Source organism: Ursus americanus, chromosome 16 (assembly GCF_024610735.1).
Source record: "Ursus americanus isolate L20-20 chromosome 16, mUrsAme1.1.p, whole genome shotgun sequence".
Lineage (NCBI taxonomy): Eukaryota > Metazoa > Chordata > Mammalia > Carnivora > Ursidae > Ursus > Ursus americanus.
Window position 1 is genome coordinate 46,367,507 of NC_142142.1, and position 22,932 is coordinate 46,390,438.

The window sequence follows — 22,932 nt, forward strand, 5'->3', positions numbered from 1 at the left end:
ACTGTAGGCCTAATGGAAAGGGCTTCAGAGTCAGAAACGCTAGGGTTAGAAACCCAGCTCTGCCCCTTATTCATGAGGCATGTTAAATCACCTTTTGAGCCCCCATTTGCTCATTTGCAAATGGGTCTATTAATACTAACTGCATGGGTTTTCAGTGAAGAGTAACTACATAGTGTGTGTAAGGTGCTGAGGCTAGTGACTGGCACAAAAAAAGATGATTATTAATGGTATTTACCAGCATGCTCCTTGGTATTTCCCCAAAGGAGCTGAACACTTTTTTTTTTTTTTTAGATTTTATTTATTTATGTGTCAGAGAGAGCACGAGAGAGCACAAGCAGGGGGAGTGGCAGGCAGACAGAGAAGCAGGCTCCCCAATGAGCAAGGAGCATGATGCGGGACTTGATCCCAAGACCCTGGGATCATGACCTCAGCCAAAGGCAGACGCTTCACTGACTGAGCCACTCAGGCATCCCAGAGCTGAATGCTTATGTCCACACAAAAACCTGGATGTTTACAGCAGCTTTATTCATAACTGCCAAAACTTGGAAGCAACCAAGGTGTCCTTTATTCGGTGAATGGATAAATCAACTGCGGGTAATCTAGACAATGGAATATTATTCAGTGCTAAGAAGAAATGAGCTACCAAGCCATGAAGACAGGGAGGGACATTCAATGTGCATTAGGAAGTAGAAGAAGCCTATCTGGAAAGGCTACATAGTGTACGGTTCCGACTATATGACATATTGGAAAATGTAACACTATGCAATTGTTGCAGGAGGAAGAAATGCCAGGGTTTGGTGGGGGGGCAGATCGGGGGTGATGAATAGGCAATAGGTAGAACACAGAGGCTTTTTAGGGCAATGAAAATACCCTGTATGACACTACAATGGTGGATACGTGTCATTATACGTTTGTTCAAACTCATAAAATGTATAACACTTTGGGTGATTGTCATATGTCAGTATAGATTCATCAGTTGTAACAAAGTTACCACTCTGGCAAAACATGTTGACGATGGGAGAGGCTGGGGCACGTGTGGGGCAGGGGTATACGGGAAATCTCTATATTTTGCTATGAACCTAAAACACCTCTAAAAATAGTCTTAAAAAATGGTATTTCTCTCCAACACCCTGGAGGACCTCATATAAACGCACCTGACAACATCCAGATCTTTGGAAGAAGCACGGGCCCCCAAGCAGAGTTATTTGCTCGCTCCTGTGCCGAGCCATAGCACCATCTACATCTCTCTGTTTCTGGGGACGTGGCAGAGTGCAATGCACTTATCTGATCACTTTTCCATCCTCCCTATTAGACTGGGAGCACCAAGGCACCATTCCTTATGCATCGTTTTTTCTTTTGATTCTAGCAGCGAGCAAGCCCGATAATTGCGTGTTGAAACAAACAAACAAACCACCCCGTGAACAGGAAACTGGTACAAGGAGGAGAAAGAGGCACTCTGGACCCTGACATACAGCTCTCTGATGGTACTCCCAATATTCTGGCAGGAGTCCAGCCATGAGCAGAGAAAGGCTAAAAAAACATGGTAGTACTTCCTCCTTCACAGTGATCTTCTTTTTCTTTTAAAGAAGAAAACTCCCTCTGTAGAAAGGCAATTCCAGAGCAAAGAAAACCAAACAAGGAAATAACCTCGGATTCTTCAGCAAGAAGTGTTGCAACATACATTCTCTCTATCATCAGAAACTGCAGTGACAACAGAAAGAACATCAGCCCTTCTGGAATTTTCTATCGCAGGGAGTTCAAGGCTTACTTAAGGCTATTTCTTTTATGGCTGAAAATTCCTGCCTCCTAAGTCTGTTATAAACTCAAAGCCATCCTCCCTCCCTTTCTGTCCAACCTACAAGTTCTTTCTCCTCCTATTCTTAGGGGGGCTGTTCTGCCCTGGTTGGGTTACACTGGACTTGTCCATCTCCCCTGCAAGTGACTTACTGCTGCGTGTCTGAGCCTCTGCCCACTCCCTCTGTCCCAAAGTGACCACATGCCCAGAGCTGATTACACATCAGTGAGTACGTGCCCAACAAGTGAGTGCTTGAGGCTCACTCCTTCCGAGGCCCTTGTCTGACTCCCTGAGGTCAGCACTACGCATCCCTTCAGCCCTTACGTGTGGACAATGCATTCCTAACCAACCCTGGTGGGGCAGCTCCGAAAGGGATGCCTGGGAAGGCGATATTCAGAGAATCCAGAGACTTGGCACGAAGACACTTTAAAGACAGCAGGCTTGGAGGTCAGGTCCACCCCCCACTTGGTTTTCCTACTTCTTGGCTATTCAATATCTCGGGAGTCAGTAAGCTCTCGCTGTGGGCTATCTGTATGCTCATGGTCCTGGGACTGCCTATGTACCCTTCAATAGCTTCGGGTGCATTTCACTTCTGTAGGCTTCTTTTTTTTCCCCATATTTTGTTTTATTTTTATTCCTTTTTTTTTTTTTTTTTTAGTTTCAGAGGTAGAGTTTAGTGATTCATCGGTTGTATATAACACCCAGTGCTCATTACATCAAGTGCCCTCCTTAATGCCCATCCCCTACCTACCCCATCCCCCCACCTATCCATATTTTAAATAGGGGAAATGATCTGTTTTACTGTCAGAGCTGTGGAATCATGCATGTGAAAGCACCTATCCAGAAGCTTCCTCATAAAGGACACCCTCAGATTTCATATCCTTCCCCACAGACCTCAGATCCCAGGCTGGCTGAGTCTAATCCCTGCAGGCACTTCAGATATGTTCTCTAACCTATGTCCTTCTGAGGAGGCCGAGAAGGAAGCTCAGCTACAATCAATCGTAAGTGAGCAGAGAAGATTCTAGAGCATGCCTCAGTTGAGCCATTCGTTTCCAAACTGTTTTTCGGGTAAACTGGAATCTGCCCCCACCCCCCCAGCAATATAGCTACCTAGCGAAGTCCACAAGCTAAGCATCCTCTTTTCTTATGACAGCCCTCTAGATATCAGAGGAGAGAACCTTCCTCCCGCTCTATCTTATCACATGATATCGCAGTCTTCTGCTTGAGTCTATCTTGCCCAAGAGCTTGAGAGCTTCTTGTGGTCAGGGATGGGGTCTTACTCATATCGGTCTCTCTAGCACTCAGCACAAATCCCAAATGCCTGGCACGAAGTCGTTGCTCAGTAAGTTTCTTTTGAATTAATAGGATCTTCTTTCTGCCCTGCCTCCACATCTCCCATACCCCCTTTAAATCTTCTTCTGACTGAACGTATGTAGCCACACTACCTGTTTTCCAGGTCAACTCCAAAAACCAGTGGCTAGTTCCCCACCATGGAAAGGAGAAATTAAAAAAGAAATTCAAATGAGATGTGCCCCCTTATCTTCCATATCTTTCAGAGCCAGCTGTCCACCAAACAGCAACCTTCTTCGTTTACCCAGGGTCCCCTGAGAGTCATTCAATTGGAAAGCCTTCACCAATCACGCAGGACACAGGCCATCTTGCTCAAGTGGTTTTACCGGTGTCTAGCCCCTCTTCCTCCGCTGGCCCGCAGGGCTGCCAGCCGCAGGCCAGAACAAGACAGGCACACTTGCCGCCTCCCTGCCAAGGCCTGATGGATGAAGTGACAGCCGGAGGTTTGTGGCGCCTGAAGCAGCCACACAGCAAAGGGGTCATGGCTGTCCGTTCAGCCCTACAGTTGAGAGCCTGTGAGCTTACATTTGGAGGAAGATAAGAACTTTAAACGTTCTCCTCAATCCTGACGCACGGAGTTGCTGAAGGTCTGGGTGAGGTTTGAGGTCCCTAAAGGCTCATCTCGATGATCTGCTGATTTTTCAGACCTACCTAAAAGCTGACTCCCCTGGGGTCCCTGCCGTCACCACCACCGTGCTGACATGTTGGGAATTCGTCCTGATAAAGGAGAGTAGCTCTGAGTACTTGTGAGCCAGGCAGAAGGCAGGAGTGGTGTGGTTCTGCAGAGTTCTGTATGGAGAAGAGCCATTCCACACACCTCAGCCAATTCCCCTCATCTCCCTGCCCCTCCCCAGAATGCTTACCCATTCAACGGAATGCTACTTAAATTATCCCCAGGCCTCAAGTCTTAAAGATGTTGGGAAGAGAACTTAGGGACTCGCCAAAGATTTACAATGGCTCATTAACTTATACCCAGAGTCCCTCCTGCGTCCCACACAACCTGTGATTCCAAAGCTCGTGATCTGGACCACCAAATAGCTACCACTTATCGTGCACTGAAGAGTCGGGCTCTGCACGCACTGTTTTGTGTGTATTATCTCATTCAAATGAGTAGCAGGCAAACGCTATCTACTCTGTCCAAAGAGCCCCTCCCGGAGGCCAGGGGAACAGGAGCATGCTTTCTGTATCTACTGGGGAGGGATCGATTTGCAACACGGATAGAGGCTGGGAGCCGTGGTTGGCAGGGACGTGGTATTCTGTAAACTCCTGAGTACAATCCTGTGCCTGTCTTCACAAAGTCTGGAGCTGAGATGGGTAGTACACACAACACGTACACGCACTTTCAGGGAGGTGATACTATCACCGTAACTGTATACACAATCAGTAGACAGCCAACCACACTGAAACTATTTGGGCCCAGTAAGAGATTATACCAGTGAGATGAAACATATGAGCAACCAATCAGGTTGCCTTCTTTTTTTTTTTTAATTTTTATTTTTTATAATAATTTTTTATTATGTTATATTAATCAAGACCCCAGTTCTATGTAATCTAAAGACACCACGTCATTTCTCTGGACTTCAAGTTTGCTTCCTTCTGCTACTCATCTAACTTTACTGAACACCAGCTACACATCAACACTGTGGGTGCTGGTTAGGAACCCTGACTTGGGAATCTGACTGCCTGGGGTTTGCCCTTTCATCTACCACTTACTAGCTGTGTGGTCTTAGGCAACTTAAAAATTTCTATGCCTCAGTTTTTTCATCTGTAAAATGAGGGTGATAACAGTTTCTATCTCATAAGGTTGTTATGAAGAATAAACAAAATAATGCACATATAATGTTTTAAAATACTGCCTGGCACAGAGTAGGCACTCAGCAAAAGTTAGCTATGAATATTCGGTGCTTGAGTTGGAATGGTGAGGGCGACAAGACAACCAGTGAGGAGTTAGGAATAGGAAAGGCAAATGTGGAGAACTGGTAGACCTCTGTTCTGTGCAAAAACATCACAAACTAAGAGGACATGCAGACCGATAGTGTTACACACACACACGGCCCATGGTAGAACGACGGCCCCCAAAGATACCCTCATCCTAATCCCCAGAACCTATGAATACGTTCCCTTCCAGGGCGAAAGAGGCTTTGCAGATCTGACTAAGTTCAGCACCCTGAGCTGGAGCCTTGCAGTCAGCAGGGTCTTTCTGAGGGAGATGGTGAAGCAGGAGAGGCAGAGACAGATGGGAGCCAAAGTGGGAGGGGTGCATTCTGTGGATGGAGGAAGGGGCGAGGAGCCAAGGAACACAGGTGCACTCTGGAAGCTAGCAAAGTCAAGGGAACAGGCTCCCTCCTTGAGCCTCCAGCGAGAGCACAGCTCTACTGACATCTTGATTTTAGGCCATCATGCCCATGTTGGACTTCTGATCTGATGTTAAGAGAGAGAATTTGTGTTGTTTCAAGTCACTCCAAGTTTGTGAGAGCGGCAGCAGGACAGTCGACTACACACGCCTTGGGTCACATGTGCTGTGTTTCACAAAACCTCTTGTTGTTCACAAAAGCCACTTGCTAACTCATTATGACTCACGTCCCTACTTCCCAAAAGGGGTGAAGTGAAAATTTAAGCTTCCAGAAGGAAGTGTTCACTTTGATGTAACCGGCCTGTCAAGGGGCTCCTCATGTTCCTCGTTCACAGCATTAGCCTCTCTGAAACAACAGAGCTTGGTTACGGAGGACTAGAAGGGCCCACCAGACGTCGCACAAAACCAACAGTTCGCAAGCCTTCTGGAAGAGCCTCAAAGTACCTGGACCCGATCCCTGACAACAAGCAGTATTACTTTACATGTGCATGACTTTCTGTGATTTTTTGTTACTTGTATATACATTGCCTCATTTTGATTCATCCAACCTATTGAAAACTGGATCAAAGCCACGTCCTGAGAAAGTGACAGATCCAGAATTTGAAGCCAGTCTTTTGTCTCTAAAGCCAGTCTTCTATCCACCATGGCGGAAGGCAACATTTGTTCTCACCCTCCTAGTTGGGTAACTGAGACAACTATGGGTCCCCTTCAACACCGCCCCTACCACTGGTGCGATGCTTCCTCCCCCACCCAGCCCACCCTTCTTCTCAGAGGTGATCACTCCAACTGGCCATAGACAAGTCAGCTGCCTCTTCCACAGGCTGAGATACAAACACATGGCAGACAGAAGGAGGGGAGCAAAAGGGAAGGAAAAGGCAGAGAAACTGTGAAAGGGTTCATCAAGATTATAGTCCAGTCCATTCCTCCAGAAAACAGAGCCAAAAAGGCTTGTTAGCAATCTCCTTCTTAGAGGCAGAGCCTGGACTCAGGGAAGTAGCCTGATGTATATAAAAAAGAAACCGTGTTCTGGCCTGGGAGTCAGGAGGCCTAAGGTCTGCTTCTGTCACAGACCAGCTGTTGGTCTTGAAAAAGTCACTTCATTTGTTTGTCTCATTTTACTTCTATGTAAAAAGAGGAAGTTGGACTGGAAAACTCCACCAGCAATGCTAGCTAGACATTTCTGAGATTCCACCTCTATGGGTCTCTTCTGTGCAGGAACACTATTTCAACAGAGATACTGGAGTCATCCCAAATCGAGGGCAGGAACCTTGTATGATCTGCTTCACCCTGAAGCAAATCCTATCAACCCTCATACGTGATCTCGAGCCAGGGACAAGTAATCTCTATCACGCAGTTAAATACGAGGCACAGTCTAAGATGTGAACAATAACTAACATTTCTTGAAAGCCTCCATCTACGTACACTTTCTGTTATCTAGAGCTTTCACAAAATATTGTGCTCAAGACGTTCGTGGGGCGCTTGAAGGCTCAGTCAGTTAAGCGTCTGCCTTTGCCTCAAGTCATGATCCCAGGGTCCTGGGATTAAGCCCCACATCGGACTCCAACCCCACATTGGGCTCCCTGCTCAGCGGGGAGCCTGGTTCTCTCTCCCCTACCTGCTGCTCCCCTTGTTTGTGATTACTCTGTCAAATAAATAAATATTAAAAAAAAAAGACATCATTCATTTTCACACCCTTTGGCAACCCATCACTCACCAAATCACCTAAACTGAAAACCATGTATTATTCTGTCTACATTGTCCATGTCCACCAACTCTCAGAAATTCAAAGCCCACAAACATAAAACCTACCACGTAAAGTACAACTTCCCTTTCTTTGGGGTAAATGTACTTTCTCCAACCTTGATTCGGGTACCCCCCTTTCAAGGTCTTCTGCTTGTTTCTTTCTCCCTCTTCTTTCCTCTAGCATTTCCTTCCAGAGCACCCAATAAAGCCATCATCCATTCATATTCCATACATTCCCCACTCGTCTCCGGGTTGTAGGTGAATACAGGTGGGCCCACGTGTGCAGGACAACTTGCAGTGACTTAGGAGACTGACAAGGCCTTCCCTCGGGGACACGGAAGGTGTTCTGGTCCCTGACCACCAGCCACCTCATGAATCTTGATGTCTCATAGACAGAGCATAGATCCCCAGCATTCCTTGATGAGCTCTTTCTGAGGGAGAAGCAATGGTGGCAGGAGCTTACTGGAGAAAGGAAATTAGAGAAAATGAGCTTAGTGCATGGCAGGCTGAGATCTCAGCCAGGGACCAAAGAGAGGAGGAGCTGAGAAGGTTTCTCAATGCTTTATCCACAGTACGTAGTGCATTGATCGGCATGCAGTAACCACTGGGAAAGATGCGTTGAATAAAGAAATGAAGGGTCACTCTAGCAAGGATGATCTGGTGATCTCGGCATGGTCTCCAGTGAGGGGAGGTAAGTGCAGATGCGGATGGGTGGGGGCTGGGTACTGAGGTATGAATGAGAGAGCACGTAAAATCTCTAGCAGTGAGGGAATTCTAAAGGGGAGATGATTCTTACATCAGAGACTTCAGATCATTGGTCCATTCACAGTCAGAGCTCAGTCAGCTGCCTCAGTTTCAGAAAGAAGGTTCCAGCTGTCCGAGGAAAGAGCTGTCGGAGAGCGGGGCAAGATCCCAGGGTCCTGATCCTCAGGAGTTTGGGGGTGCTGGAGAGGATTATTAGAAACTCTACAGAGAGGCTTTGGAATCTCCATCTGGGAACACCTCACTCACAACCAACTTTACTCACTTGGGCATTGCAAAGGGAATGGAACGTTTCGTTGACCTCCGTCTTTTTCGTGAAATTCTCTTCTCCCCTGTCTTCTTCCATGACACCTGTCATTTTGTTCTTTTCCTGCCTCTTGAACCATCCCTCTTAGCTTCTTTCACCTTCTTTCTGCTCTACCCACCAGCTGGTCCCCCACAATACTATCTTTGGGGGTTGGCTTCTTTCCTTTTCTTTTTACCCGGCCTGTTCTTTACACCTACTGCCACGCCTTCTGCTCCAACCTCCAGGAAACGGTCTGGTCCCAACTAATTTCTCCACCTCACCTCTCACTACCTCTGTGTCTCCTTCCCACCAATCCCAGCGCCCGGGGCGGCTGGCTCTGAAAGTCAAGCTGTTCCCTCTGACTGGAATGCCTCCCCTCCTCTCCGCCCAGAAAAGCTCTACTCATTATTTAAGGTCTGCCTTAATTATCACCTCCTCTGCTTTCCTCAACCGTCTCAAGTTACACTAATTGTTTTTTTCTGTGGTCCCACAGAGGTTTTTTTCAAGCTTCGACTGTAGCAATTATCACATTGTGATATCTCATTTAAGGTTTATATGTCCTTCTCTCTTGAGGAAGGCTGAGCTCTTGGGAGGAGAAAGACAACCTTCACATCCCTAACAAGTTCCTGGCATACAGTAGGCACTCAGTAAATGCCCGGTGGAAGAGTGAATGAAATAATGTCAAACCTAAAGTCAGACCCAACCATGGGCCAGCTCTGTCTTTTGCAGCCAACATGTTTCCTTTTCTTTCTAAGCTCGATGGTAACAGAGGGGAAGAAGGTGGGAGAGTGATGAGCAGACTGAGTCAAGAGACCCAAGTTTAGATTAAAATCTGCTTCTATCTTCCCTTGTGGTGTCATATGAAATCATTCAAATGGTCTACTGATCTTCCCAAGCTCCCACCTTGCAAACGGAAGGGTCCTGCTGCCATCTTGTCCACACCTTGAATTTCCTTCAGGGCTCCCTGTCTGGTTATAGCACCCGCCTCACCTCCTCACCTACGTCCTGCATCTATCTCTGGCAGCACACTGATCACATTTTATCATAATTTTCTGTCTTCCACACTAGATTGCCAGTTCCTGAGGGCAGAAATGTTCTGTACTCTCTCTCTAATATATAAAGTATATACATGTATATATAAATATATGCATATATATAGAGTATATATATGTATATATAATATATAGAGAGTATATATGTATATATAAATATATGTATATATGTATAGAGTGTATATGTATATATTGTATATATATGTATGTATATTATATGTATACATAATATACTCTACATGTTATACATATACATACTCTATATGTATATATTATATACATATATTACATATTACATACTCTATATGTATATATTATATACATATATTACATATTACATATTACATACTCTATATGTATATATACATATAATATACATACATATATATACATATAATGACGCTCTGTACTCCTTATAACTCCTGTTAGAATAGGCTATCATAGTTGCCCATAAATACATGGTGACGTATATACACATAAAAAAATATTGGCATTACCAAGGAAACGTTTGATGGAGATAACACACATGCAATACTGGTTGTTGTTTTTTTAAATCTTGTTGAAGTCTAGTCGACACACAATGTCATATTGGTTTCAGGTGTACAACAGAGTGATTGGGCAAGACTCTACGGAATGCCGCGCCCACCACAGTGTGGCTACCATCAGTCACATACAACACTACTAGGTATGGTACCATTGACCAAATTCCCTACGTTGTGCCTTTTATCCCGGTGGCTTACTCATTCCGTACCTGGGGGCCTGTACCTCCCGCTCCCCTCCACCTGTTCTGCCCATCCCCCCACCTTTGGCAACCATCAGTTTTGTTCTCCATGTTGATGGGCCTGTTTCTGCTTTTTGTTTGTTTGTTTATTCATTTGTTCTGTTTTTGAGATCCTACATATATGTAAAACCATATGGTGTTTGTCTGGGTTTTTTTTTTTTTTCTCTCCTTGTCTTGCTCTTCAGATTTCATTTGTCAGGATATGTCAGAAGAGGCCCCAAAGAGAAAAAAGTCACACCATGTTGAAGCGGCTGCAGACTTTGGACAAAGTACTTGGTATCTTTGCAGGTGATCTAGGGATGACCCTCTCTCTTCCCTGCTTGCTTCACAGGGTGAAGCCTAATAAGGCTTGAGGGAGAAGAGACCAGAAAAGAAAGGGAGGGGAAGAGAGAGGAAGGGAGGCGAGGAGGGATGGGGGGCGAAGGGAAGCTCGGGGAAGAGAAGCCAGATGCACAGTGATTGAACTAGTTCTCCAGGGTGGGCGAAATCTGCTTAGGCAGAAAGCAGACAAATGCTGGGTCCGCCGTCCATTCAAGGACAGGCTGGTGAAGGGATGGTGCTGGTCAGAGCTCTAGCAGCTCAGTGCTGTTCGGAGTGTGTGTCTGTGTTTAAATAAGACCGTACACAAAGGCAGCTATCGAGGCAGATTTCTTCCTCCCCACTCCGTAAGTGCTTCCGACCCAAAATCCGGGAAGAAGCATGGAGAGAGTGAATGCTCACGGTCAGTACTTTTGAATGGGGCACAGTCAACCCGGAAGCAGGATTCTAAACAAACCTGCTACCTGCCTCATAGAGAAGGCTGATCCAGCAACACCTGAAAAGAAATCTGAAGTGTTCGGCTGCCTCTGGCCACCTGTGCTGTCAGCTTCCTCTTGGCATTTTCCAGACTGCCGTGAGCTGCTCTCTGCTGGTGTTTCTTCCAGCTTCCCACTGTGTATGGCAGCAGCCCTAGTCCTGGTGGAGTTCATTGCCACTGTGGCTTTATGTACGAGAATGTTCATGCTTCCACTGGGGCAACGGAACACAATGTGAATTGTTACACAAACAGCTGGTGACTTCCAGAAGGGAAGGTGCCCCTTTAATTAAAAAGGTGCCCATGAGCCATTTATTTCCCCCAGAGGTGGGGCTCAAGGCACTAACCTCCTCTTTCTTTTAACTAGCCCTTTGGCTGTTTTATGCAAGAAAGCACATTATGTACCAATTTGAAAATTATACCATTGTATACTACTTAAATGACTCTGCCCCCCTCCCCATCGTAATTGGCTGCTATCATTCTTTCTTTCTGTTTATTTACTCTCTAGAATATCAATAGTCTTGAGGAGTTTTCTTCAGAGGGAGAAGAGAAGAATTTAACAGTAAAGCACTGGGGAAAACAAAACAAAACAAAAACAGAAATACGAAACGCAGTGAAAACATCCTGTGCTGTCCAAAACCACATGTCCGTGTCACCCTCGAGTCCCCTGAACTCCTGAGGTGTGGTTGACTTCAACCCCATTTACAGTTGGGAAGACTGAGGCCCGGGAAAAGACAAAGATGGGTGGGAGCCGAGCCAATAAGCAAGAGCAGAGCAAGAACCCAAAGCCAGAGTCTGAAAGAAAGGTAAGCTGAGTTTGCTTTCCATTACCACTGGGCTACCGCAGAGCTTCCCACTATCTGTAAAGTGTCGTTCACCCAGGCCTAGAAAAGGCACACCTGCTCCTCCGAGGGTCACTGTGAAGGATGTGCAGCCAGCTAGAAACAGTGCCAGGCTGCCTCCGACAGCTGGCTTCAGAGTGCCACGTGGTGAAACTTGGCATTCATCTTTTCCTCCTGAGAACTGCGCAGAATTTAGTAGGCTACCGTGCACCTTGTCAGAGCTCAGACAATTTCTGGATGTTCATCTGAGGCATTCCCCAGAGGCCTCCTCCCCATAAACACTAGGTGCAAAGAACATACCAGCAAAGTCACCAGGAAAATGGGGATGTCAGCGAGAGGCACCGACGAGAAAAGAGATTGCCTATCACATGACCCTGAGCCCCTGACAGAAGGTCTGGAGAGCTGAGGCCCCTGTTCCATCTATCCATCCGTCCATCCTCCAGGGACATTCTCCCAGAAGCTTCCTGCTGACACCCAGTGGCCCCTGGGAAAATCGGGAAAATCCTCCAGTGAAGAAGACAAGAGCTGTCAGCCCTGATGGGGACCCCAAGCATCCTTCGCTCCAGGGGCTTCCCATCCTTCGCAGGGACTGTCCCATCCAGAGCACAGAGCCATTCTTGAGTGAGATTTTCTCCCTCTCTCTCTGGCTCCCTCCAGGGCTAGATGGAGTCTGATTCCATTTGAGACTAATCAGAAGACAACCATCTGGCACTCAACCATCGTGCACAGCCCCAAACCCGGGCCATTTATTATCATCAGCAGCTCTGGCGGCGCTGGCTTCAGCCTAGCTGCCCTCGGGGCACTCTGCAGACAGAGGGGCAGGGGACCAGGACCCCAGCACGGGGGAAGGCACGGCGTTTGCCTCGTACTCACTGCTCTGTGCCCAGAGCGCTGGGAGGAGCGGGGAGGTGAACCATGGAGGCACCAGGAGGCGGCCACACAGGGGCCGAGCAGAATGACATCACCACTGCAGCGGCGGGACTGTCCCCGTCTTTGCCGGGGGCTCCCCGACTCCGTGGCTGTCTGCAGGCAACAGCCCCGTCGGCCTTTACAACCGTCCTTCCAGGTAAGTACGGCTATTAGCAACACTGTCCAGGAGACGAAGGTAAGCGTGGAACTTCCAGCAACTTGCCCCCAGTGTCCCGGCTGTCGGACCCGGCGCAGGCTGGACTTCTGAGTCTCGGGCAGATGATGCTGGGGTCTCTTCCATGCCCTGCTGCCCAAGTGGAGGGACACCCTGTCACACACACACACACACACAAGCATCAGAGCCCTGCTGGGACAGAGCTGACGCTGGCACCTCCACCACCCCCGTCACTGGCCGGAGGAGAGCCGGCGGGAGACATGGGTCCCCAGGTCTGTGCGTGGCTTCTCTGAAAAGCCAAGCCTTTAGCTCTGAGAACTAACGACTGCGCCCTCAGTGAAAAGCAGCCGGAGTTTGGGGCCGCTGAGGGCAGGGGGCCAGGTGGCGACAAAAACCACAGGACAGAGTCACGAAGAACCATACTCTTCACTCTGAACCACCTACCCTTCAGAACCTTAGTTTTCTCATGAGACTCTCAAGGGCTGACACTTGGTAGTGATCATGCATATAAATCTGCTTTGTCGTCTCTAAAGGGGTCTAAAAACCCAAGGTACTATTGCCAGGGCGTAGTGGAATTTCCACAGAAGCTCTGGGCAAGCGGTTCTAATTGCATTACCAGTCGATTCAAACACATCGAGCTCTACTAGCCATAAAAGGAGGTGAACTACTGATTCATGCAACATCATGGAAGCTTCTCCAAAATACCATGCTGAAGGGAAGAAGGGAAGCAGGCACGAGAGCATGCCCTGGATGATTCCACTTGCGTGCAGATCTAGAAAGTGCAAGCTAATCTGTAGCGACAGAAGCAGACTGGTTCCCCAGGGAGAGGGTAGAAAGGGGCACAAGGAAACTTTTAGGGGTGGCAGGCAAGTGCTGGGTCTTGTGGTGGTGATGCCACGGGTGCACGCATTTGGCAAAACTGATCAATCTGTAAATAGACTTAGTTTCAGGTACATAAATGATACCTCAATAACATTAAAAATAAAAATGTATGTCAAAGTCTTTCCTTTTTGAACCAGGGCCTCCGTGCAGCCTGAGAAGGTCCCTGGACTTGCAGTTTTAGCTCAAGGCTCTCATGGTGACTGGGCCCCGCGCAGGTCGAGTTCCCGAGCTCCTCCAAGCCTCTTCATCTTTTTTTTTTAAGATCTTATTTATTTATTTGACAGAGAGACAGCCAGCGAGAGAGGGAACACAAGCAGGGGGAGTGGGAGAGGAAGAAGCAGGCTCCCAGGGGAGCAGGGAGCCCCATGCGGGGCTCGATCCCAGGACTCTGGGATCACGCACGCCCTGGGCCGAGGGCAGAGGCTTAAGGACTGAGCCACCCAGGCGCCCCACCTTTTCATCTTCAAAACGAGGCTTTCATCCTGCGCTTTACCTCCCAGGGCTGCCGTGCCAATCACGAGGGCTATTCGGTGCACGTGAGAGCAATTTTCCGACTGCAGAATAACAGACGCACGTGGAGGACCCTTGTGTGGGTCCGCGGTCTTGATGTGTGGCCTCGCATCCTTTGCCCTGCCCACCTAGAAGATCCCTTCAGCTCTAGGTGGCCCACCGTTTGCCTCCTCTCTCTACCCAAGCCCCCCAAGGGAAAGCAGCTACAGCCCCCACCCAGAATCCGCCACAACTCAGAGATGCTGAGTTGACCAAGTACTTTCAGAGGATCCCATGTCAACCACCAGGGAAGCTGGAGAAGGCCAGAGAAACTGGAGATTTTAATTCCTGGGCTGTGCAAGGTGCCTCTCAGTTCCATACGCAGCCAGTCTGAGGGCGTTTTATCTTTGAGCGGCGAGGCATAGCTAATGCAGCTTACAGTCCAAAGCGAAGTCAAAGGTGCTTATCCCAGCTCCTTCCTTCTTCCACTGCCCTGATCTCTAACTAGGTAGGCATTGTTCAAATATTCTCCATAGGAAAAAAAGGACAACCTAGTAACACAGGTAAACCTTTGCTGGAGAGTTCAACCAGCAACCATCTCACCTCCGGTTCTTCCAATCGACCCAATAAAACCATAATCCTAACTGTCCCGTGTCCACGTTATATTTTTAATTATTCTAAGTCCTTTCCTGCCCGCGACTCATTTTGTCTTCACAAAGCCTCGTGAGCAACATGGGACAGGCGTTGCTGGGTGGAGAAGCTGACCAGGAATACTGAGGAAAATGGAAGACCTAAAAGCTGCCTGGGTCAGAAGCTGGACTAGCCCTTGGGCCGTGGAGTCCCTGCCACCGTGTCCTTCTGCATCTCTCCATCATTAGCAAACATTAAAGCCATTTGCTAGAGACAGAGTTCTAGCCACAGGCAGCCTCAAACAAACCCAACCAAAACAAAATTAAAGGTCAGATGCATATCAGCAAAGCCTCCTCAGATTCAGTGATGAGGTGATGCTCCCACCGTTGGCCTCAAGCTGCAGAAGCGATAAGAGATAAGAGCCTCCCTCCCCCATAAACCACATCAGCCAGTAGGGGATGGTATGAAATCAAGGAGCAAAGCAACAGTTCCCGGCCTGCCTGCTCTCCCGGCCCCCAGGCATCCCCTTCCCCAGCCTTCCCGAGGCCTACGCTGTTCCTTTGCCTTCCTACCAACCTCGCTCTGGTCTTGACCAAGCTGGACTTTTATTTTTAGAACTTTTGGAACAGGAAGTTTTAGAAGAACAAATAGGTATACGGAAAAAAAAAAAAAAAAAAGGAATGGATAGGCCATTTTGGCCCCTTGAAGGATTCCTTTCTGAGGCCTCCCTAACACCTCCTTACTTGGTGCTAACACACACATACCCCCCCCGCCCCCCCCAACACGCCGGAAAAATTGCTACTTCTCAACCCTCCATATGACAGGACCTTTTATAGCAGTGTTTGTGGACCAAAGGTAATAGGGTGGGATGGAAAAACCTAGCACTGCTTTGCAGGAGTAATGAGCTAGAAGGAACATACCCTGAGGTCACCCAGCTGGCTCAGCACTCCTCTCCCTTAGCTCTATCAAGCAGTTAATAAGTGTGCACTAATTAATCCTGTTCCCCTCAGAGGGAGCCAGTGAGGCCCTGAGGGGTTAGGTGACTTATCCAAGACCACAGGTACAGCACAGGCTGGAATGGGACCTGGGCCTTGCTGGCCTGGGCTCTCTGTCGGCCCACCCAGAGCCCCGTGGAAGGTCTCTTCCGGCTGCTGCACGACACCAGACCCAGTTACACCCAAGGGGAAACCAGAGCTGGAGGCCTTGTACCACCAGTCTCTCCAAAGGGCCGTGTGCCAGACATTGTTCTCATCCCTTCTTCAGGCAGGCATCCCAGCCACATCTCCCAGAACCCAGGAAACCATAACCGTTCCCCCCTGCTAAGCCCGATGCCCTGGCTCTCTGTCTTCTCAACTTGGCAGCCCAGGGAGAGTAGAACTAGATCAGATGCCTCCTCCCAAGCAGGGAATTTGATGGAGACAGAACAGCAAAGCCAACTTCCCTCCTGCCCAGGCTGTTCCATTAGGACCCACCCATTCGGACACCCTTTCAGTAAGAGACGCAGTGCTAGTCATAATACTAGTAGCTGTGATAGGCTGAATAATGGCTCCCCAAAAGCTCTCCAAGTCCTAATCCCCGGAACCGTGAACATTACCTTATGGTAAAAATAAAAGAAAGGGGGGGGGCGCGCCAAAAAAGATTTTGCAGATGTGCTAAAGGATCCTGAGATGGGAAGGCTCTCCTGAATGATCTGGACAGGCCCTAAGAGCTATCGCTAGTGTGTTTACAGGAAAGAGGCAGAGGGAGATGTGACACAGACAGCAAGGCAACGTGAGGTGCATTTGGAGCCCCGAGTGATGCGGCCACAAGCCAAACGATGCCAGCAGACACAAAGACGTGGAGGAGGCAAGGAATGGTTCTCCCCTGGAACCCTCCAGAAAGAGCACAGCCCTGCCGACATCTTGATCTCAGCCCAGTGACACTGATTTAGGGCTTCTCGCCTCCAGAACTAGGAGAAAATAAATTTCTGTTGTTTTAAGCCAGACAGTTGGTGGTCATTTGTTTGAGCGGCCACAGAAACTAACAGAGTAGCTAACACGTAATAATCATCCACGATGCGCCACGCATTACACTAAGCATTTTACTTGCATTCACTCATTGTGCACGGGCTCTGGATGTGTGGTTAAGCAGACACCCCGGGGGTTTGAATCCCAGCCTCACTGCTTAGTGGTGTGACTCTGAACAAGTTATGTAACCTTACTCAACCTCTGTTTCCCAATGCATAAAATGGGCATAGCTGCTACCTTTCTCATTGTGTTGCTAGGAGGATGCAATGGTTAATAAAGGTAAAGTGCTTGGATTATGGGGCGCCTGGGTGGCGCAGTAGTTAAGCATCTGCCTTCGGCTCAGAGCGTGATCCTGGCGTTCTGGGATCGAGCCCCACATCAGGCTTCTCCGCTAGGAGCCTGCTTCTTCCTCTCCCACTCCCCTGCTTGTGTTCCCTCTCTTGCTGGCTGGCTCTCTCTGTCAAATAAATAAATAAAATCTTTATAAAAAAGTGCTTGGAATAGTTTTAATAAGTACTCCATAAATGCCGCCTATTACGAGATCTCAGCGGTTGAACCAGCCAAAATTAGACCATCATCCTAATCTGCTGGGACATGGACAAGGCCTCCCGGACCCAAGGCAGGAAAAAAAGGTGCCCCTTTAAAGCAGGTTTGAATAGCAAACATGACAGCCTGAGGAGTTCAGTTAAGTATTTCTTCCCTTAATTGAGCAACTTAGGTCCTTAATGCTGGCCTAGAGGCCAGGGCCTATTGCTAATTCTGCAGCACTGCCCAGCAGACGCTCAGCCCTGCCTCCCCTGCTTAAGGAGAGGTGTGCACATCCATCCGCCAAAATAAGTACATAACTTGCAGCATCCACACCCCACACAGCCCTGCAGAGCCCACCCGGTTTTCTCTGTAACTCTGGCATCGGCAACTGGAGCCCTGTTGCTTGGAAGTCAACCCAAGTCAAAAAGGTCAGTCTATTTCCTGCCTTTCCAAGGCCCACTTTCCTGACTGTCCCAGCGGGCTGGGTGGAAAGATAAAACCAAGGATGTGCTTTGGTTACAAGGTCACAGCCAAGCTAGTAAAGAATAGAGTAAGCAAGGTTTGCCCAAAGGCGGGGGAAGGGTAACCTAGACTTGCCACCTGAAAAAAGCGGGGAAGGGTAACCTAGACTTGCCACCTGAAAAACATTTTTTTTCCCCATTAACTTGGCCCTTCCTGATAAAGTTTGCCCAACTCTCCCGTTTAGGTGATGTCATTCAAAGAAGCAGCGCCCCCACAGGATCGCAGGCCTTGTGTCCCCACCTAAGAAATCTGCACGGGAGAAATTAGCCAAAGGAGAAGGCCGGCCTTGGCTTCCTCCTAGGCAGGGTTCCAGCCCCACGGTCTCGGCTGACCAGCTTAAGACGACTCCTGCTGCCACTGCCTTGTGCAGGCAGCCAGGCCTCTTCCCAGCGGGCTGCAGGGACTGCCACCTGCGCTCTCTCGCCCTTCCCACCCCACCCTCCAAGGGTTAGAAGGATGAGGGAGGACAGCTCCCCTCCTTACTCTCAGGCACCCACAGATTTCCGCGCTGCCGTCACCACTGACGAGAACCCAGGTCCCCAGGAGGAATCGCTTCTCCTTCTCATTCCACCCTCCCTATCAATGAACACGCAGCAACACCCACGCTCCCGCTCCTCCTACTCCGGAGGGAGACCGAACCGGAGAGCGACATCCGGAGCTGGAAGCCGCTGCAGTGAGAGCGCCGGCCCCTCCGCCCCGAGGTCCCTTGCCCTTTCCCAGCCATCGGAGGATCCTAAGCCAGCTCTGCGTTCCGGATCCAGACGGTGCCCGAATCCTCGGCGGGGCCCCGCCTCCCCGGGGGCCGGGCGCTGGAGACCTCGGGGAGCCCGCGAGACACCGGCACAGCCCCACCACGGGGGCCGGCCGCGGGGCACGGTACCTGGGAGCCCACCCCGGGGCCCTCGCCCCGAGGCGCGCCTCACCTTAGGCACCCCGGGTAGGCGCCCCCGCCCGCCCAGCGCTCCCGCGCGGCGCCTGCCCCAGCACCCGCGCTTAGAGGGGCCGAGTCCCGGGCCGCCCGCGCGCCGCTTCTGCCCCGGCAGGTGGTGGGCAGCGGGGAGCGCGCCGCCCCTCCGGCAGGCGCGGGGAGGCGAGCCGGAGCGAAGCCGAGGGCCGGCCGCGTGGGGCGCGAGGGGCGCGAGTCCCGCCACTTACGCGCGGGCTCTGGGGAAGCCCATGGAGAGCAGCACGTCCAGCGCCGATCCATGCTTGATGGTGCCCGGGCGCTGCTGGCGGCTCCTCCGCGGGGTGACTTTGCTGTACAGCTCCTCTCTCGCAGCCATGCCGAGCGGGCCGGGGTGGCCGTACTGAGCCATGGCTCAGCGGCCAGCCATCGCCGGGGAAAGCGCCCGAGCCCGAGCGTCTGGGAGGGAGCAGGGGAGGGGGCGCGGGGACCGGGCGCCGGGCGGGAGGCGGCGGCGGCGGCGGCAGCGGCGGAGGCGGCGCTCGGAGCTTCCCCAGAGTCGAGACTGACGCTTCCTGGTGAGGCCACCGGAGCCAGAGCGGCCCGCGGGCTGCTTGGGCCGGACCAGCCGTCAGCTGCTCGGGCCCCCGGGTGCCCCCAGCGCGGCGCTGGCAGCAGCCCTCTCTCCTCCGCCCCCTTCCTTCTCTGCTCCTAGCGGTCCGGGAATTTGCAATGAGTAATTTTTGAATGGATCAAAAAGGGAAAGGAGCCTTGTGGGCCGCCCCTGCCTTGCCAGTACCGGGGCCCCGCCCCTCTCTTAAAGCGACCGCGCGGCCCGAGACTGCTCGGGGCCGGGCACAGGCTGTAGCGTCCGCGTGCTGCTGGGCGGAGGGCTCGAACGAACGGCGGCTGGGCTGCCTGTGTGCTTGGGTTCCGGGGAGTCGCTCCCAGCGCCTCACCCTTCTCCACCGCTTGCCCATAGAGCCAGCTGGGCCTCCAGATGCCAGATCAACCCGTGTCAAGTTTAATGTGGTTCATGTGGGTCTAGATGGGTTAATAATGGAAATTGGGCGAACTGACGGATGACAGTAATGAACCAGAAGGCCAAGCCCTGTAGGCCCAGATAAAAGGTTTTGCTTCCGAAAGACCCTGCAGAATCCAGGGGATTGTTATGGCCAGTGGAGACCAAGCTCACATCAGCTGGCCAAGGGGCCACACCGAAGACCTACCATGCTCTCCAGAACTGAGATAGTAACTTCAGGACAAAGATGGGGCTCTCAGGCTTGGGAGGGGAGAGGGGTGGAGGGAGAGGGGAGGGTGGAAAAAAGAAGAGAAAGGGGAAGATGGAAGGAGGAAGGAGGAGGACAGGGAAAGTGGGAAGTGGAAGGAGGGTGGAGGGAGAAGGAACAGAGAACACTTTCTAATTATAAAAGGTGTTCAAAATGGAGTGGGTTGGTTTTCATTAGGGAACAAGCACCTTGTCAATGAAAGGATTCAAGGAAAGACTAGATCATCTTTGCTCAGTCAGTGGTGACATATAAGTGAATTTGCATCACGGTTGGATAAACTACTCCCACCTCAAAGAAGGTGGGAGTCTTAACCACACTCACGTCCACCCCATACCCCACACCATGAACTTGGTTTGGCGACGTAAACGGTCTTTCATTTGGAGACAAACTTCTTGTCCTCAGTCAAGGACAAGGGACCCACTTGGTTTAATGGAAAAGAGAAAGAGTAAACCCTAGCTGCTGTTTTTCAGGTAATAATAATAGTAATAATACCTAACATGTATCAGACTCTCGTGTCCATCATTGTGCTATGCGTAGTAAATGAATTGACTCATTGAGTGTTTATGACCCTTATGGAGTTTGTACAATGATTATCCCAGTTTGCAGATGACAAAACTCAGCTCAGAAAGTCTGAGGAAGTTCATAGAGCTGGTAAGTGTATAATGAAAGCTTTTTTTTGACTGTGGCGCCTGGATACGTTGCTTCTGCCTCATAGTAACCTAGCCTCACGCACATGGGGTTCTCCAAAAATGTCAACTCCTTTCCCTGCCTGGAGCGTGGGGGAGGGATGGTGACCAGAACTTATGAACAGTTTTTTTGATGCTGCTTTCTAAGGCATCTAAAGGTTTTACCAGAGGAAATGACACAGCTTAGTTCTCTTGGGCTAGAATTGCTTTTCTAAAGAATGGCCAGTGGTGTCAGAAGTGGGGGGATATGGATGACCACGGCTTAAGCAACAGTGTGCATAATTCTGCCTTCTGCTTGTGTAAGGGATGAGGGAAAGTTCGTGCTCCCTGGGTGAGAGCTTCTGCCAGAGTGGAGGAAGCTTCGGGAGGCTTTTGCAGAGTGCTTTTCCAGAGCACAGAGCAAAAAGACAGGACTGAGCTGAGAAAACCATACCTAGCAGACTAACCTCCGGGGGTGTGTTCCGTAAAGGATGCTGAACCTTACCCAATATTCTGAATTTCTTCCAAATGCCTGGGCTGAGAGTCAAAGGATCTGGAGGCTAGTCAGGAGGTAATAATGTCTGTGAAAGTATTTTGTGGAAGCACGAAACAAATAATAAGTCGAATTTATCGAGAACTTACTATATGCTGGTACTGTTCTTAGTTTCTCACGTATATAACTCATTTAATCCCTTGACAAGAAATTGAAGTAGGTCCTGCCATATTATCAGTGGCCACTTTACCAATGAAGATATTGACACAGACAGAGGTCAAGTATCTCGTCCAAGGTCACAGAGCTAGTAAATGGTAAAGCCAGGATTTGAACTCTTAAAATTTGTCCAAACAACCCCTTACTGCCATGGTTATGATGATGGAGAGATGTCGACCATTAAAATAACTTGGTTACCTCTTGGACTCGTCCTATGTCCCTTGACACAAAATTGCTGAATCTCTGTTTCTCCAGAAAAATTGAATTAATGGTCTCTCTCCCTGCCTTTAGGCAAACTGTGAGAGGAAATGATGGATATAAAAATAGTTTTAGGTAGCCTGGAAAAATCACTATGGAAAACCAGACCCCTTAGATGGGAACTGTTTGGTCTGGAGCGCTTTTATAGAAATCCCAGCCTGGCTTCCTCACCCTGCTTCACTCCTTACACTTAGGACTGCTGCCATTTGTCCCGCCCAGAGTAGAGGGCTGGCAATTAGGATGCAATGTGCTTCAATTGTGTTAACTTTGAAACGCTAGGGGAAGCTTTATACATGTCCATATCATTATAGTACACAGGAAAGAGGGATTCTATTCACCTGATGGGATGTCTGACAGCAGTGGGAAAGAGGAGGGACACAGGAGAGGGGTCACGACCCATCAGCATCAAGCTGCTCCCTTCCTGTCCCCCTGCATCAACAGGTCATATCAAAGTCCACCCTGGACCATGAACTTTGTTTCGTTCATGTCGGCACTGTGTAATTCCACTGCACTGTCCCCAGCCACTTTCGTGGAGTGGTAGCCCTCCTGAAATGGTCACAGGGATGCCAGGATGAGTCCAGTTCACTGCACTCATAAGTTCAGAAGCCTGTCTTTGTCTTGTTCTTCTCTCTGTCTTTGAGAAAAGGTCAAGTGGCTGCAGAATGTTTCCAGTCCTGAGGGTTGGGATGTTGCTTTGGCAATGGAAGGCAGTTTTTGCATCACTGGGAATGATTTTAGCCCCCAGACTTCAAGGGAATTCCTCACGGCCAGAAGATTTTGAAACCGTGCGGTAAGGAAAAGAAAGGACAGGCATGGGAATTGGGATGCCAAGGTGCTGGCTGTGATTTGGATATGTTCTCTGCCCATTTCTGGGCTTCAGCTTCCTCACCTGCCAAATGAGGGTGTTGGCTTTGGCTGGGGATCCCTTGGACTTTGCCAAGGGACCCTTTATGGGTGGGGGTTGTTGGGGTTATTAATGGAAGGCGGTGTGGGTGAAGGCATGGCATCCTCTCTTCCTCTTCTCAGAGCGGGTACACTCTGTCAGTTCTGTATCGTGGGCATTTTATGTAAGGTTTTCTGTGGGAAGATGGTTTAGAGGATCAAAAAACATGTTGAAAACCACTAAACTAGCTGATCTTTAATGCCCAGTCTAGTTCAGAGAGACCATAATTTAGTAAAAGGGAAAGTAAAGAGGAATGGAGTGGAATT

General features: G+C 49.6%; 1 protein-coding gene across 3 annotated transcripts in view; it reads right to left on the reverse strand.

Moving 5' to 3' along the window:
- Positions 1 to 19,572, reverse strand: part of UBASH3B (ubiquitin associated and SH3 domain containing B) — a 135,865-nt gene extending 116,293 nt beyond the window's left edge. For all 3 annotated transcript variants that reach the window (XM_045798005.2, XM_045798004.2, XM_045798006.2), the window contains exon 1: positions 19,054 to 19,572. In XM_045798005.2, the coding sequence (XP_045653961.1) occupies positions 19,054 to 19,214 (161 nt within the window). In that variant the 5' untranslated portion in view covers positions 19,215 to 19,572. The remainder of the gene's footprint in view (positions 1 to 19,053) is intronic.
- Between the last annotated feature and the right edge of the window lie 3,360 nt (positions 19,573 to 22,932).